Source organism: Neovison vison, chromosome X, assembly GCF_020171115.1.
Source record: "Neovison vison isolate M4711 chromosome X, ASM_NN_V1, whole genome shotgun sequence".
Taxonomy (NCBI): Eukaryota; Metazoa; Chordata; class Mammalia; order Carnivora; family Mustelidae; genus Neogale; species Neogale vison.
The window spans coordinates 90,032,532-90,050,090 of record NC_058105.1 but is presented as its reverse complement, the minus strand read 5'-3'; the positions used below and the strand labels follow the sequence as shown (position 1 = coordinate 90,050,090).

The 17,559-nt window shown below is 42.9% G+C and overlaps 1 protein-coding gene across 2 annotated transcripts in view; it reads right to left on the bottom strand.

Moving 5' to 3' along the window:
- The window catches only part of SYN1 (synapsin I), a 47,021-nt gene that overhangs the window by 15,560 nt on the left and 13,902 nt on the right, over window positions 1–17,559 (bottom strand). For both annotated transcript variants that reach the window (XM_044235852.1, XM_044235853.1), the window contains exons 4-5: window positions 16,048–16,204; window positions 15,789–15,878 (exon numbers count right to left, since the gene is read on the bottom strand). In XM_044235852.1, the coding sequence (XP_044091787.1) occupies window positions 15,789–15,878; window positions 16,048–16,204 (247 nt within the window). The remainder of the gene's footprint in view (window positions 1–15,788; window positions 15,879–16,047; window positions 16,205–17,559) is intronic.

The following is a 17,559-nucleotide window of genomic DNA, read 5'->3' as shown; positions in this document are numbered from 1 at the left end:
CAGGATTTCTATGGTCCTGGGGTCCCTACATTCTCCCCATAGCTCTTCTGGAAGATCTACTCCAGTAAAGTGAGTCACACGCCCCCACCCCCAGCATTCCACGTGCCTGGGTGTGAATCTCTGCTGGGGACAGACGGATGGCTGAGAGGAAGCACGTGGGGATGACAGCCCTGTGAGGTGTGCAGCATGGAGTTGGGGGGGGGGCAGTCCCAGCTTAACAGGTGGCCGGGGGGCCGGCCCTCATCTGAGCCTCATCTGAGCCTCAATAATTCTCCCTAAAAAAAATAGGCCTCAAGGTGCCTACTCAGAATCCTTCTGAGGTCCATACTAGGGTTGGAGGATGGTTAATGCGTGCGTTCGTCCCATGGGTATTTTTTTTTCAGGTCAAAACACAAAACGCTCATAAATAACAACGTCATGGGTAATATCACTAACAGTGACTTTGTTTCTAGACAGGCGATGTGTAGTGAATAAGAACATGAACATGAAGGCTGGAGCCAGGCCATTTGCATTCCAGTCCTGCCCTTTCCCTATACAAGCCCTATGTCCTTGGGGAAATCACATGACCTCTTTGTGTCTCAGTTTCTACATCTGTAAAATGGGGATAGAAAGAATGCCTAACTCGCAGGGACAGTGTGAGCAATAAATGAGGTCATACGTAGCACTTACAAGTATTAGTTATCATTAGTAGTAGCTGTATGCTGAATATAATTTCACAAATAACAACAGTAGGGATCATTCTTATCAGTAACGATTATTTACAGTATTGGAAATAATGTATAATATCAGTAGTAATAATTAAATGCACTCGGAAAACCTTAGTTTAACTTGAGATCCTGGTAACCTCCCCAGAGATGTTACAGATGTTTAATATGCTCGTTTGGGATGTTTTTTCTTATTCCTCTGAAGCTTGTACATTTTTTCCCAGTGAGCAAGTCTCCCCAACCGAAAAACACCAACATTTTCAAAGCCTTCTAAGGAAACCCTCCCCCTCCCACGCCAGTGATAATGTTCCCCGCTATCAAGTCCTCACCGTGGGTGACGAAATCACCGCACATACAAATCTCTTCTGTTGCCAAGACCACAGGTGACCAGTTTCTAAGTACTTGGTAAATCTTTTCTTGGAAAAGTTCCCTCTTCTCACTGTACAAATCCCCTCTTTCACAACTAGCCCCATAACAAATATCTCTGTTGAGCTACTGCCTTATTCATGAATACCCCATTGACATCTCCCCATTGGTGACCCCCCACTGAAAAATCTCTCCATTTATAAATACCTGGCAGCAATCTATCACCCACTGAGGGATCCCAGGGGCAAATATCTCTCTTCATAATTACCCATCATATCCCCCAGCATATCCCCTACTGACCACCCAGTTCACCCAGTTCACAAATCTATTTATAAATGGTATATTCCCGATTTATGACATAATTCTCATGGACAATCTTTTTTTTTTTTTTTAAGGATTTTATTTCGGGATGCCTGGATGACTCAGTCAGTTAATCAACTGCTTTTGGTTCAGGTCATGATCCCAGGGTCCTGGGATCAAGCCCCAGGTCGGGCTCCCTGCTTCTCCCTCTGCCCCTCCCCTTCCACTCCTGCTCAGGCATTCTCTGTCCCTCTCTCAAAAATAAATAAATAAAATATTTTTAAAAAACAGATTTTATTTTAAGTAATCTCTACACCCAACCTGGAGCTCAAACTTAGAACCCTGAGATCAAAAGTCACATGCTTTGTCTACTGAACCCAGCCAGTCACCATCCCCCACTGATAAGCTTTATCGACAAATCACCCTATTCCTGTATCTCTACCCACTGACATATCTCCTTATTCAGACAGGCCCATCAAAATGCTCCCATTGATAAACCCCCTTGTCAAATCTTCCCATTCAGAAATACCCACCACTGATCTCTATCTCATTGATTAGCCTGCTTGAAAATCTTTCCATTCATTGAGCCCCATATAGCCCCCTATTGATTGACCCTCATTGAAATTTCCCCATCCTTAGATACCTCCAGTTGGAAAAATGTCCTTGCTGGAACAGCTCCCAATGTATTACCGTATATGTTGAAATATCTCTCCCCAGCCCACCAATGACAGATGAAGAGGTATATTTCTTTTCTTTTCTTTTTTTTGGGGGGGGGATTAAAAAATTTTTTTAAGATTTTATTTATTTATTTGACAGACAGAGATCACAAGTAGGCAGAGAGGCAGGCAGAGAGAGAGAGAGAGAGAGAGAGAGAGGAGGAAGCAGGCTTCCTGCTGAGCAGAGAGCCCGATGCGGGGCTCGATCCCAGGACCCTGGGATCATGACCTGAGCCGAAAGCAGAGGCTTTAACCCACTGAGTCACCCAGGCGCCCCTAAAAATTTTTTTTCTTAAGTGATTTCTACATCCGACCTGGGGCTTGAACTCAGAACCCTGAGATCAAGAGCCTCATGCTCCACTGACTGTGCTGACAGAGCCAGCCACGTGTTCTACATGAAGAAGCAGATTTCTATAATAAGACCAGCCCTTTGTTTTCCTCAGTAATGATGGACACCTAGGTCTCACCATCCAGCCCTGGACGCCTCCTCTATGGCAGTAGTGAAAACCCCAAAACCAACTCTTATCACACCGGAAAGCTCGCTCCAAAGGAAACAATTAGGACACAGGTTGTCTTTCAGTGTGGGAATGAAGGTGGAGATTTAAAAAAAAAAAAAGATAAGTTGAAAGTCTCTTTAAGAGGCCACTGGAACCTCAGATAGACTGCCCAACTCCTGATTCCCCACTCCAGTAGAAGGCTGGAGGTACGCTTCCTTGAAAGAAGAAAAGAGAGCTTACGTGTGCAGGGATACCCACGCCACACCTTCCTCTTGTTGACTATTTCTTTACAAAGTTTTTTTTTTTATTTATTTGACACACAGAGAGGCAGGCGGGGGGAGGGAAACAGGCTCCCTCCCCGGTGTGGAGAGAGCAGAGAGCCCGGTGTGGGGCTGGATCCCATGACCCTGGGATCATGACCTGAGCCAAAGGCAGAGGCTTTAACCCATTGAGCCACCCAGGTGCCCCTCCTTGTTGACTATTTATCTACCCCTGAACTTGGGTCTCTTGCTGAACCTTTGAGGAGAGCTACAGCTCTGATGGATGGAGGTGGGGCCGCTGGCCAGAGGCCCAGACTCAGTGTCTTCCCTCACCCCACCATGGCGCCTCCCCCTGGCCCCAGGACCCTGAAAAGCAGTAGTGTTAGAGAGGTGCTCCCTGAATCTTCTCCTGCTTAGGGGTGAGCTGGGCCAGAGAAAGACCATTTCTCAGCTCTAACCCCTACCCATGTCTCTCAGGCACCTGCCATGAGTCCCACCTTCCTGCTGGTTCCTGCTTTGCTCCTGGCTCTGTCCGTGACCACCCTTGGGCAAGCCTTTGGATGCTACCATCCACACACCCATACTATTTATTATAACCCAGACATGGATAAGTCTGGCCAGACCTTGGAGAGGCCTCCAACACAGGGGCTCATGGTGAGGTTCCAGAAGGGGAGGTAAAGTCCCCTGAGGTGAGAGAACCTAGAGGGGAGGTGCTCTGCAAACTTTTTTTCAGGAGTCTTAGGGATGGTGGAAATCTTGCCTCAACCCTAAAGGGTTCCCTGACACATTTCTCCCATTCCTAGTTCTCATGGCTTAATTCCAGGGGCTAGTCCTCCTCATGCAGGACCATCATGTGGGAGACTTTGCCAACCTCTTCCTCACATCTGTCTCCCCACCAAAATATAAGCCCCTGACCCTGCTCTGGCAGAGGAAATGGGTGAGTCTCTGAGACCAAAATGCTACTGATGTGATACTAAGACCTCGGTCCCTCACCCCATAAATGCTCCTCGGGTTACCTCTCCCTTTCCTTCCTTGTTTCACAAACAATCAAGGTTCCTAAAGGGGAACCTCTGGTACCCAAATATAAAGAGCAATGTGGTTCGTTCTATTTACATGCTCACCAAGAACAGCTGTGGGTTCGTTCTATTTACATGCTCACCAAGAACAGCTGAGACATCCATGAGAAGAGTCTCTACCCTGCATGGACTCCTCATCCTCAGGCTTCTCCCCATCTCAGTCCTGGAACTCCGTACCCCCTGCTCAGGATATTTATCCCACAAGTGCCCCCCCAGGATACTGTGCCCCCAGTTTAGACCAATCCCAGCAAATTCTATCCCAATACCATAGTGCTCTGAGCCTTTGGGATTGACCCCTAGCGGATCACATTCCTAGCCAAGGGACTTCTGCTCACACCTTACTGACCTCCGGGAGTCAGGGATGGCATTTGTCCTCTCTAGGCTCTGCAAGAGATGGGAACTTGCACTTCCGGAAATGAGTGGTGTATCCTCGGAAGGGGCTTTGAGAGGAGCCTGTCAGGGAGGCTTCCTCAATATCTACAGGGAAGGGTGCCCCAGGGTGGGTGGTTGGGTGTTGAGTGTGTCTCAGGTGTGCGTGGCCACAGTGCCACTCTTCCCTGTTCTTTCTGCTCCCCGCTCCCTCCCTGCATCCCCTGCCCTTTCACCTTGTTCCCCGTGTCCCCTGCCCCCTGCTTCTCCTCCACGTCCCCTCTCCCTCTCCCTGCTCCTGCTCCTGATCCCTCTCCTTGCTCTCTTCCTCCCACCCTGCTCCTCCCTGCTTCCCCACCATGAGCTACTCCCTTTCCCTCTTCCCTGGCCCCTCTGCCCATCCTTTGTGCCCGCCACCCTGCTCTCCTTGGAGCAAAAAGCTATGAGAAGTGTGAGGAGGGATGCTCTGCCCAACCACTTCTACATGCCTTCCTGCCAGCAGCCCCCTCCCCAACAAAGCCACATCCGTAAGTCCCAACCTTGCACAGTGTCTGTGGAGGGACACCTGCTTATCTGAGCATGGGCAAGAACATGAAGCCATGAGGAGAGCCTGGGTGGCTCAGTCGTTATGCTTAAGCAGCTGCCTTCAGCTCAGGTTACAATCCAAGATCCCAGGGTCCTTGGATAGAGCCCCTCATCGGGCTCCCTGCTCAGCGGGGAGTCTGCTTTTCCTTCTCCCTCTCCCTCTGCCCCTCCCCCCTGCTTGTGCTCTCTCTTGCGCCCTCTCTCAAATAAATAAAACCTTAAAAAAAAAAAGAGCATGAAGCCACGAACTTGGCTGCCTTCCCTGATGACCCAGAATCTGCTCTTGAACCCTCACGTACAACCGCCTTCTGCCTGGAGCCCGGCCTTCTACTCAGCCACAGCAAGTAAGGGACTCTCCACCTTTCTCACTTGCAAGACTCCTCAAGCCCACCAACTTCCCACTACTGGCCCCTCAAGCCTCCCACAGACCATCGCCTTCTACCTGTTCTAGGGATCTATCTGGTGACATCGTGTTTCTTTGTCTGGACACAAACAACAGGAATGCGTTCACTTTGCGACAATGTAAGAAGCTGCACACTCGGGACGGGGTCCTCTCTCCTGGACTTGTCATATCTCCGTAAGATTGGGCCCTCCAAAGAAAACTCCCCATCCTCTTGATGCGTCTCCCACGTGCCTTCCTTCACTGCCTTACTTACTCCTGCCCTCTCTTTTTTCACACAATCCTTACATGCCTAACTGTTGACTCACACTCCCAAGCACCCATCTCCTTCCCCACAGCACAAAATCCATGAATCCTGGGCCTAGAGAAGGGACTGGATCTTGATAAGCCTTGGGATCAGACTCCACCTGTTCCCCTGGGAACCCTCCATACATATTCACTGAGCCATATATCACCTGGAGTGTAGGAAGCAAGGGAGGGGAAGCAACCCTGATGATTCCTGGTGCCCTGCAGGCTGGATGGGAGTAGATGGGGTAGTGGAGTCAGAGTCTCCATAGGTACCTCCCACCACGTGATGGAGGTTGGGCAATCTTCCCACCAGAGCTTCAAAAGTATGGGGTGGGGAAGACAGCTTCTACAAATCCAGACCTAGCTTATGCCCCTCCATGCTGCACGCTGGGATGGGGGACAAAAGAGGAAATGTGAGTGGCAAGCTAGCCTGCAGGAAGTCCAATGCTCATGTGATCCAGCCACTATCATCCATCGCCCGCCATTAGCTCTGTCTTCTTCACGGCCTCTTTGGTCCTGTTCTTCCTGCCTATGTATAGCTACAGAACAGCCAGGAGGTGGGACTGCCCTACTAGGTATCAGTAGTCAATGAGAAAATATAGTCATTAAGCTAGGGTTGCCCCAGGACAGGTGTAAAGAAAGTGACCAATGGACTGGATCAGAGTCCAGAACTGGCCCCCATTAGCATATGAGATTTGGGTACACGGTGGAGGTGGCATACCAGATCTGTGGGGGAGGAAAGGAAAGATATGAAAGTGGATCTCAACCTACTTCATCCTGTATAGGAAAATCAATTCTAAAGAACATGCGTAATAAAGACATTTGTGAGAGTGCTACTTCTTGGCTATGTGAAGAACAGTGTTACATAAGTGAATGGACATTTCAACCATCCTATAATGCATGTAGAGAAGTGTTCAAGAACACATGTAATAGAGATGTCCATAAGAGCGTTAAAAAAAGGGAAATAATTCATTTCAGACAAAGGATTTAAATGTCAAAAACAAAGCTTGCCACTTTTATCATCCACTAGATTCCCATATGTACATGGATCTATATCTGGACTTTTAATTTTTCTTTTAGTCTGCCAGACTGCCCATTCATGTGTCAGCATCATATTGTTTAAATTAGAAAACCTTCATAGAATGTTAGCTGGCATTAGACTCCCTCAAGGCTGTTAGGGTTAATTCCTCCCACCCCCCATTATTGCTTTTCTTTTTTTTTTAATGGATATTCTTCCATGTTTGCATTTTCATGTGAAGTTCACTATCAACTTTTATCAGGTGCAGATAAAAGCTTATAGGTATGTTTCTGGGGATCACATTGCATTTATAAATGAAGACTTGAGAAGGGAAACTGACATCTTTATGATACTAATTCATCCTATCCAAGAACAAGGAATGTCTTTGCTTTTGTGTGAGTCTACCTTTGTGTCTTTCAGGAAGTGTTTTAAAATTTTCTTCATATAAGTTTGCATTACTCCTTGTTGACTTTATCATGACAGATCTCATGACAGATCTTATCCTTTTTTGTTATCATAAATAGCGTTTTCCCTTATATTATATATCTGGTTCTTTGTGTGTGTGAAAACTAATTTCTATATATTGATTTTATATTCTACTGTATTACTGAATTCTTTATTTCTTGAATTAACTTTATTATTGGTTCTCCTGGAAATTTCCAGGTATACTATTTGTATTGTCTTAAATAGAGATATTTTGGGGGACCATGGGTGGCTCAGTCAGTTAAGTGACTGCCTTCAGCTCAAGTCATTATCCTGGAGTCCCAGGATCTGAGTCCTGCAACAGGCTCCCTGCTCAGTGGGGAGTCTGCTTCTCCCTCTGACCCTCCCCCTTTAGTGCTCTCTCTCTCACAAATAAATAAACAAAGTCTTTAAAAAATAGAGATATTTTTGTATCTTCTTTACCCATTCTTACATCTATAATTATTTTTCTTAGTCTAACTGCATTGGTCTAATACCTCTAAGCACAATTTTGAAAAGGAGTGCAGACAGAGGACATTGCCTTGATTCTTTTTTTTTTTTAAAGATTTTATTTATTTATTTGACAGACAGAGATCACAAGTAGGCAGAGAGTCAGGCGGGGGCGGTGGGAAGCAGGCTCCCCAACAAGCAGAAAGCCTGATGCGGGGCTCGATCCCGGGACCCCGGGATCATGACCTGAGCCGAAGGCAGAGGCCCAACCCACTGAGCCACCCAGACACCCCATTGCCTTGCTTCTGATCTTAGTGGAAATGCCTTCCATGTTGTCTCATTAAGCTGGTGATAACTTTAGGATTGACGTATACAAATTTTATCATGTTAAGAAGTTATCAGTTGATTTCTATTTTTGAATGATCATATCAGAATTCTGCCAAAGTCTTTTAAAATAGCTATGGAAACATCATATGGTTTTCTCTTTAGATCTATTAATAAATTGTATGATATTAACACATTACTTATAAAGAACCATCCTTGCATTCCCAGAAGGAAACTCACTTACTAGGTTATGCTACATTATTTTCTTAATGTAGTTTTGAATTAATTTGCTGAAATTTCAGTTAGGATTATTGCATTGTTATTAACAAGTGAAAATAGTTCATGCTTTTTTGAGTGCAATAAATGTTATAATTGCTTTAGAAAAACCATGTGGAAATTTCTTTTCATTCTCGGTTCTCTGGAACAATTTATTTGGCATTAGGATTAACTGCTCCATAAGTTTGGAGACTTCTCCTGTGAAACCATCAGGGCCCGATGCTTTTTTATGGGGCAGTTTCTTACTCACTTTTTCTTTTGTTTTATGGAAATTGGTCTTTTAAGCTCTAATGGGGTCAATTTTGGTAAATTGTGCTTCCCTAGGAAATTATCCATTCTGTCTAGGTTTTAAAAATTTGTATGCTTTTTAATATTTTGACTTTTGGGGGTGCCTGGGTGGCTCAGTTGGTTAAGCGACTGCCTTCGGCTCAGGTCATGATCCTGGAGTCCTGGGATCGAGTCCCACATCGGACTCCCTGCTCAGCAGGGAGTCTGCTTCTCCTGTTGATCTCTCTCCTCTCATGCTTGCTCGCTCTCTCTCTCTCTCTCAAATAAATAAATAAAATCATTAAAAAATATTTTGACTTTTGGATCATGCTAATGTCTTAAATGAAATAATATACAATTAAGTCATAGATAGGGAAAAGACTAAAATTTAATAGAAAGAGAAACAAATTATATTTGAAAACAAGGAATAAGGCAATCGTGCTGAACGAAAAATAAAGTAACCAAGAAACTTTTGAATATAGCACTTTGACTATACATCCTCATTTGAAGATCTAAAAAGGGCAAACAAATCTCAGGCTTTTAGTTTGTTTTTCATAGTGGTGTGGATGTTGAAATTATAAAAATACATTCTGTGTATCGTGGGACTGAGCAAATGAGTAAACACACTGATGATATTGGAAGCTAGTGTTCTCATTGTTATAGAAGAAAAATATAAGTATAGACTGGGGAAAGCTAGATGTGACGCTGTGATGTGTTGGGTTACAATTAGAGGTATCAGTGTGAACACATTAAAATATATATATATATATATATAAATTTCTTTGCTCTATATAATGGGAAGGCCTAGAAGCAAAGATATTCTAGTATCAATGAGTACATCTGGCTCCCACACCCTGGTTTTGAAATGCTATCATCTTAGGGCTGGGGTGGGAAAGAGGAAGGTGTGTCTGGAAGTGATGTCAGTGAATGCCAGAGAAAGGGCCTAGAAAAATCTTCTCTTCCATAAAAGCAATGGAAATACTGGCAAAAATTGTCAAAATTAATTTTTCAGAACTCTAAAAATTGGCCAAAGGCTTATAATAATTCAGGAAGTATCTATTCAAGAAAAGTGGCTGAATCTCAGTAAGAACAGTATGCTTTGTGGCATTCGGACTTTCTCTGTTTCCATCACCTTCTCCCTACCTCCACAACAGCCTTGAAAATCAACAGTCTTGTAGTCCTGATGAAAACCAGCAGCCTATCAGCCAGAGCAGGAGGAAGAACAGGGTTGGAATTTCCTCCAAAAGTCCCATTCCTAGAGAACTATCTTCATTTGACCTATCTGGCACTTTCCTAGAAAACTCCATTCACAGGGCTTGTCTATTTGATTTAACTCAAAGTTCACAAAGTTCACCTAGTGTGAACAGCTTTCCCTGTTTTTTTGTTTTTGTTTTTGTTTTTTCAAAAACAATCAGTAGCAACTGTTTAGCATAGCAAATGCTGGAGGCAGTGATTACAGCTAGGACAAACATTACAAGCAGACCAAAAAACCTAACAGGAAAAGTTGGGTAAGGAGATCTTCATAGGAGGCTTTGAAAAACACTGACAAATTCCCAGGAATCTAGAAAACCACAAATATGCCCAAGGCTGTGTGCATGCTCAGGATCTCTGGCTGACCTTGAGACTCTGCAAAACCGGGAAGTAAAGGCTAAGGCAAAGTTGCAAACAGCCTGCCAGAGCACTGAATGCAGGTCCCAACAGGTGCACAGGGTCCATCAGCAAAGCAGATTCAGAGAGAACATACCTCAACATAAGTAAGGCCTTACATGAAAAGCCCATGACTAACATCTTACTCAATGGGGAAAAACTGAGAGTTTTTCCTCTAAGATCAGGAACATGATAGGGACGCCCACTCTCACCACTTTTATTCAACATACTACTGGAAGTCCCAGCCACAGCAATCAGACAAGAAAAAGAAATAAAAGTTACCTGAATTAGTAAGGAAGAAGTAACATTTTCAATGTTTGCAGATGAAATGATATTATATATAAAAAACCCTAAAGATTTCACCAAAAAACTACTAGAACTGATGCTGAATTCAGAAAAGTCACAGGATATAAAATTAATATACAGAAATATGTTGCATTTCTATACACTAACAATGAAGTAGCAGAAAGAGAAATTAACAAACAATCTCATTTACAACTGCACCAAAAGTAATAAAATGAAATAAACGTAACCAAGGACATGGAAGACCCATACTCTGAAAACCATAAAACACTGATGAGAGAAATGGAAAATGATACAAACAAATGGAAAGGTATTCCGTACTCATGGACTGGGAGAACCATTATTGTTAAAACGTCCATACAACCCAAAGCAATATACAGATTTAAGTAATCCCCATCAAAATGTCAACAGCATTTTCCACAAAACTAGAACAGATGATCCTAAAATTTGTATGGAACCACAGAGACCCCAAATAGCCAAAGAAATTTTGAAAAAGAAGAACAAAACTAACAATATCACAATCCCAGATTTGAAGATATACTACAGAGCTGTAGTAATCAAAACAGTATGCTACCAGCACAAAATTGGACACATAGATTAATGGAAAAGAATAGAGACTCCAGAAGCAAACCCACACTTATACAGTCAATTAATCTGTGAGAAAGGAGACAAGAATACACAATGGGGAAAAGGCAGTCTCTTCTACAACTGGTGTTGGAAAAACTGGACAGCTACATGCAAAAGAATGAAACTGGACACCATGCTCAAAAATAAACTCAAATGGATTGAAGACCTAAACGTGAGTCCCGAAACCATAAAACTCCTAGAGACATACACTGGCAATAATTTCTTCGACATCAGCCATGGAAACATTTTTATAGGTATGTCTCCTCAGGCAAGGGAAACAAAAGCAAAATTAGAGTACTGGGGTTACACCAAAATAAAAATCTGTGGTATATCAAAAGAAACCACCAGTTAAACAAAAAGGCAACCTACTGAATGGGAGAAGATATTTTCAAATCAGTGGGGGTTAATCTGATAAGGAGTTTATATCCAAAATATACAAAGAACTCATACAGCTCAACACTAAAAAGCCCACAAATAATCTAATTAAAAATGGGCAGAGGACTTGAATAGACATTTCTCCAAAGAAAACATCCAGATGCCCAACAGACACATGAAAAGATCCTCAACATCATTAATCATCAAGGAAATGCAAATTAAAACCAGAATGAGATAACACCTCACACCTGTCAGAATGGCTAAAATCAAAAACACAAGAAATAAGAAGTGTTGGCGAGGATGGGGAGAAAAAGGAACACTCATGTACTGTTGGTGGGAATGCATATTGGTGCTGTCACTGCGGAAAATAGTATGGAGGCTTTTCAAAAAATTAAAAATAGAATCATCATGTGATCCAGTAATTCCACTATGGGGTATTTACCCAAAGGAAAGGAAAACACTAATTCAAAAATATATATCCCCGGGGCACCTGGGTGGCTCAGTGGGTTAAAGCCTCTGCCTTTGGCTCAGGTCATGGTCTCAGGGTCCTGGGATCAAACCCCACATCGGGCTCTCTTGCTCAGCAGGGAGCCTGCTTCCTCCTCTCTCCCTGCCTGCCTCTCTGCCTACTTGTAATCTCTATCAAATATATAAATAAAATCTTTAAAAATATATATACATATCCCTATGCTTATTGCAGCATTATTTGCAATAGCCAAGATATGGAAGCAACCCAAGTGTCCATCGATAGATGAATGGATAAAGAAAATGCAGTATATTTACAATGGACTCTTACTCAACCATTAAAAAGAATGAAATCTTGCCATTTGCAAAGACATGGACAGAGCTAGAGAGGATAATGCTAAGTGAAATAAGTCAGAGAAAGGCAAATACTATATGATTTCACTCATATGTGGGATTTAGGGGAAGGAAGGAAAAAGAAGACAAAATCAGAGAGGGAGACAAATGATAAGAGACTCTGAACTCTAGGAAACAAACAGGATTGCTAGATGGGAGGTGGATGTGGGGATGGGGTAACTGGGTGATAGGCATTAAGGAGGGCCCCTGATGAGCTCTGAGTGTTATATGCAACTGATGAATTACTAAACCATACCTCTGAAGCTAATAATACATTATATGTTAATTAATTGATTTTAAATAAAAATAAGAAACAAAACAAGAATAAAGGAGATAGAAAAAAATGCCTAGTGATGCCTGGGTGGCTCAGTTGCTTAAGCATCTGCCTTTGGCTCAGGTCATGATCCCAGGGTCCTAGGATTGAGTCCCGAGTTGGGCTTCCTGCTCAGGTGGGAGTCTGCTTCTCCCTCTGCCTGCCGCTCCCCCTGCTTGTCCTTTTTCTTTCTTTCTCTGACAAATAAATACAATCTTTAAAATTGTTCATAATTTTTAAAAAACCCACATTCTTAAATACAGAGAACAAACTGGTGGTTTCCAGAGAGAAAGTGGGTTGGGGGGGATGAACAAAATAGATAAAAGAGATTAGGAGTACACTTATCTTTGATGAGCGCCGAGAGAGGTACAGAATTGTTGAATCATTATATTATACATCTGAAACTAACATATAACACTGCATGTTAATTATACTTCAATAAAAAATAAGTAATGAGGGGTGGTGGCGCCTGGGTGGCTCAGAGGGTTAAGCTTCTGCTTTTGGCTCAGGTCTTGATCTCAGGGTCCTGGGATCAAGCCCTGCATCGGGCTCTCTGCTCAGCAGGGGGCCTGCTTCCCTCTCTCTCTGCCTGCTTTTCTGCCTACTTGTGATCTCTCTCTCTCTCTCTGTCAAGTAAATAAATAAAATCTTTTAAAAAATAAGTTATGAAGATTAGAATGGAAGTAAATGAAATAGAGAATAGAAGAACAATAGAGAAAATCAATGAAATCACAAGGTGGTTCTTTGAAAAAATCAACAAAATTCCTAGAAAGACACAAACTACCAAAACTGACTGAAGAAGAACTAGAAGATCTGAATAATCCTATAAAATCAGTAATAATAACAACAACAATAACATCCTACAAAGAAATGCCAGGAAGGGGCACCTGGGTGACTCAGTCGGTTAAACGTCTACCTTTGGCTCGGGTCATGATCTCAGGGTCTTGGGACGAAGCCCCATGTTGGGCTCCCTGCTCAGCGGGGAGCCGGCTTCTGCCTCTCCCTCTGCCCCTCCCCTTACTTGTGTGCCCTCTTTCTCTCTCTCTCTCTCTCTCTCTGAGAAATAAATAAATAAGATTTTATTTATTTCCTTGACAGAGAGAGAGAGAGAGAGAGAGAGAGACAGCAAGAGAGGGAATACAAGTGAGGGGAGAGGGAGAAGCAGGCTCCCCGAGAGCAGGGAGCCTGATGTGGGGCTCGATCCCTGGACACTTGGATCATGACTTGAACCGAAGGCAGATCTTTAACTGACTAAGCCACCCAGGCACCCTAAATAAATAAAATCTTAAAAAAAAGAAGAAGAAGAAATGCTCAGGACTAGATGTCGATGTCTTCACCTGCACATTCTACAAGTATTTAAAAGATTAACACTAATCTTCCACAGCTCTTCCCCAGAATAGAAGAGAAGGGACCACTATCTCATTCTGCGAGGCTACTAGTACCCGGATACCAAAAACAAAGACATCATAAGAAAACAGTAGGTCAATATCTTTTCTGACTATAGATACCATAATTCTCAACAAAATACTAAAAACTGAATCCTAAAAAGGATTATACACCAGACCAAGTGAGAGATGGTCCAGGAATGCCAATGCGCCTCAACTCGCATGGAACTCAAGTAATGTAATACATCATATTCACACAATAAAAGAAAAAAACCCACACGATCATATCCATAAATACAGAAAAAAACATTTGACAAAGTTCAACATCCTTTCATGATAATAATACGCCACAAATTAGGAATAGAAGGGAAATTTGTTAACACTGAGGGAGAAGTTAACATATGTCAGACGCACTGTTCTAACCACTTTACAGTCATTAAATAATTTAATTCTCACACCTACTCTGGGAGGCAGGACCTATTATTACCCCCATTTTGCGGGTGGGTAAACTGAGGCACAGAGCATTAAGTAACATTTTCTATGTTAGAGAGCTAATAAGTTGTAGGTCTCAGATTCCAATACAGAAATTCTGGCCAGAGTCCACGCTCTCAACCACGGTCAGCTATTCTGTCCTCTCAAAGAACGTGAATAATAATAATGATAAGCAAATTGGGTTTCCTAAGAACTAATGATTTGATCTTCATCTGTAAGAAAACTTAATTCGTAACACTGTTAACTTATATCAGTGGCCATAATTGGTAATGCTGGTAAGAATTTTTAATATTGATACCAATGTTTATTTAACCAAGTTGGTAATGTTGGGTCAATATTGACATTTAACTGTAATTTAACTCACACAAGTGGTGTTATTATTTATATAAGCAAACAAAATATATAACATTGTTAAAAATTTATAAAATTATAAAATTAGTTGTAAAGTTTGATGGCATCAGTAATGGTGATTCAATTTCTATTTGTAATTGAAATTTGATTCATAACTGTGGTACTCATAAATTATATTAGTACTCGTAACTTTAATATTAGTAATTATTCATAATATAAACTGGAGTTGTTAAAACCATATTAATGATGATTTCTATTAGAAGCTACCAGATAATTCAAAACATAGTTACTCATAATTCACATTAGTAATCTTAATTTGTAACATTGGCAGAAATTTGTAATACTAGTTATAATATTTGATATTAGTAATGATCATAAAATTTCTAGTAAGCATAATATAATTCAAAACAGAGACTCATAATTTATATTAGAACATAATTTGTAATATTGATAATAATTTGTAATAATAGTTATGATCTTCAATAACACTAGTAATGATTATTCAATTTCTGTAAGGAACTGCAATTTGATTCATAACATGGGTCCCCATAATTTGCCATAATAACAGTAATTTGTAGTAGTAGTGATAGGTTGTAATATTGGTGATTTTATTTTACAATCATAGTAACCCACAATTCAATTGCTCCTGGTAAGCAATTTAATTTGCAACAACGCTAGTGATGATTTTCATTGTCAATCCTCATTTGCAACATGGGTGACATTTCTATCACGAAGCATATTTGCTAATATAAGTAGCCATGACTTGATTTCTATATGTAATATAATCTGATTCATTACATTAGCTCTGTTCGTTTACAGTAGAAGTTGATTTTTAATACCGGTGAGAAAAGATACTATAAGAAACAGGATCAATGACTGCAATCACACGTGTAAGCCCATCAGTAAATTCATGCTATTAATAAACCCGGTCGCGAAGCAACTTCACAGCCCCACCCCACACTCACACTGGCTGCGCTCCCTGACACCGTCGCCATTGCTAATAATGCGTCCCCTGGCAATAAGGTCGCAGTAGGCACGACGCTTTCCCCTCCTGCCCTTCCTACGGCCCCCAGACTCACCATCTCTTTGTGATTGGGGTAGAAGGTCTGATCGATAAGAGGGAATTCCTCTGTTCCCAGTTTCTTGTGCAGTCGAACCATCTGGGCGAACTAGGAGAGCCAGGAGAGATGGGTCAGCACGCCCTCCTCGGGGACAGTCTCCAAGCTGGGATTCTGAGCTTCGAGCAAACCCCCTCCAAGATCGCAGGGATTTCGAACTCCCACACGCATGCATACAGGAGATAGTCCCTCCGCCAGCAGCGCCCTTCCCGCCACTTACCACCCAGGGCTTGTCGCAGAAGTTGTAGACAGAGTGCAAAGAGTTGACGCTGGGGATCCCGGCATACTGCAGCCCGATGACCAAACTGCGGTAGTCTCCGTTCCGAGCCATGCTGAAGGCGTGCTGGCGAATCAGCACAAAGTCCGGCTTCAGAGACCTGGGGTGGCAGGGGGAGAGGTGTCGAGGGATATGCACCCCACTCCCCCAGAGCTCCCCACCACCCTTAGAACAAAAACCACCTCTCGAAATCTCTGCAGCTCCTAGAAATTGCAAAGTGGTTGCTCAGGTCTGCGCGCGCACACACATGCAAGCTGTTTCCTCCCGCAGCAATACCCTTTTCACACTTTCCCACTCTCTGGTGATCCCAAGATCCTGGGATCCAGCCCCACAGCGAGCTCCTGCTCAGCGGGGAATCTGCTTCTCCCTCTGCCTCTGCCTCTCCCCTTGCTTGCGCGGGCTCTCTCTCAAACAAGCAAATAAAAAACAAAACCTTTTAAAAAATGTCTCTCACAATATCCGTCTTCCTCCTCCAAACTGCAGACCCCTCCAGCATCCAACATTTCCTTTATCCCTTTGCTGCTAAATATTTTTTCTTAGCAACTTTACATTTTCTGATTTGTTTATTGCATGTATCCCACAGTAGAACACAAGGTCCGTGAGGGCAGAGGGGTTTTTTTGAGGGGGGGGGAGCAGGGGCTCTTTTGGGGGGTCAGTTTTCTTAACTGCCAGGTCCTCAGCACATGCAACAGGTCCAGGTGCACAATCAGCACTCAGTAAATATTTGTTGAATGTAAAATGCTGAGGGCAGCAGCTGGCATACTCAAGTAAGCATACTCTTGGTATGCTCAAGTAATATTTGCTGATTTAATATCTAAAAAGTTTGGCTTGCGGTCTGCTAGGACCCTTAGCTCTGCAGAAGAGAGGCGATCTTCCCACATTCTGTACCTCGTTTTATTTTTTTTTTAAGATTTTCTTTAAGGGTGCCTGGATGGCTCAGTGGCTTAAAGCCTCTGCCTTCGGTTCAGGTCATGATCCCAGGGTCCTGGGATCCAGCCCCGCATAGGGCTCTCTGCTCAGCAGGGAGCCTGTTTCCTCCTCTCTCTGCCTACCTCTCTGCTTACTTGTGATCTCTGTCTGCCAAATAAATAAATAAAATCTTTGAAGAAAAAAGATTTTATTTATTTATATGACAGAGAGAGACGAGAATGAGAGAGCACAAACAGGGGAGTAGCAGAGGGAAAGAGAGAAGCAGGTCTTGGCTGGGCAGGGAGCCTGATGCAGGACTCGATTCCAGGACCCCAGGATCATGACCTGAGCTGAAGGCAGACGCTTAACCAACTGAGCCACTCAAGCACCCGCCTACTGTCTTTTATTTATTTATTTAATATAGATTTTTATTTATTTATTTGACACACAGAGAGAGACAGTGAGAGAGGGAACACAAGCAGGGGAAGTGGGGAAGGGAGAAGCAGGCTTCATGCCAGGCAGGGAGCTAGACATGGGACTGGATCG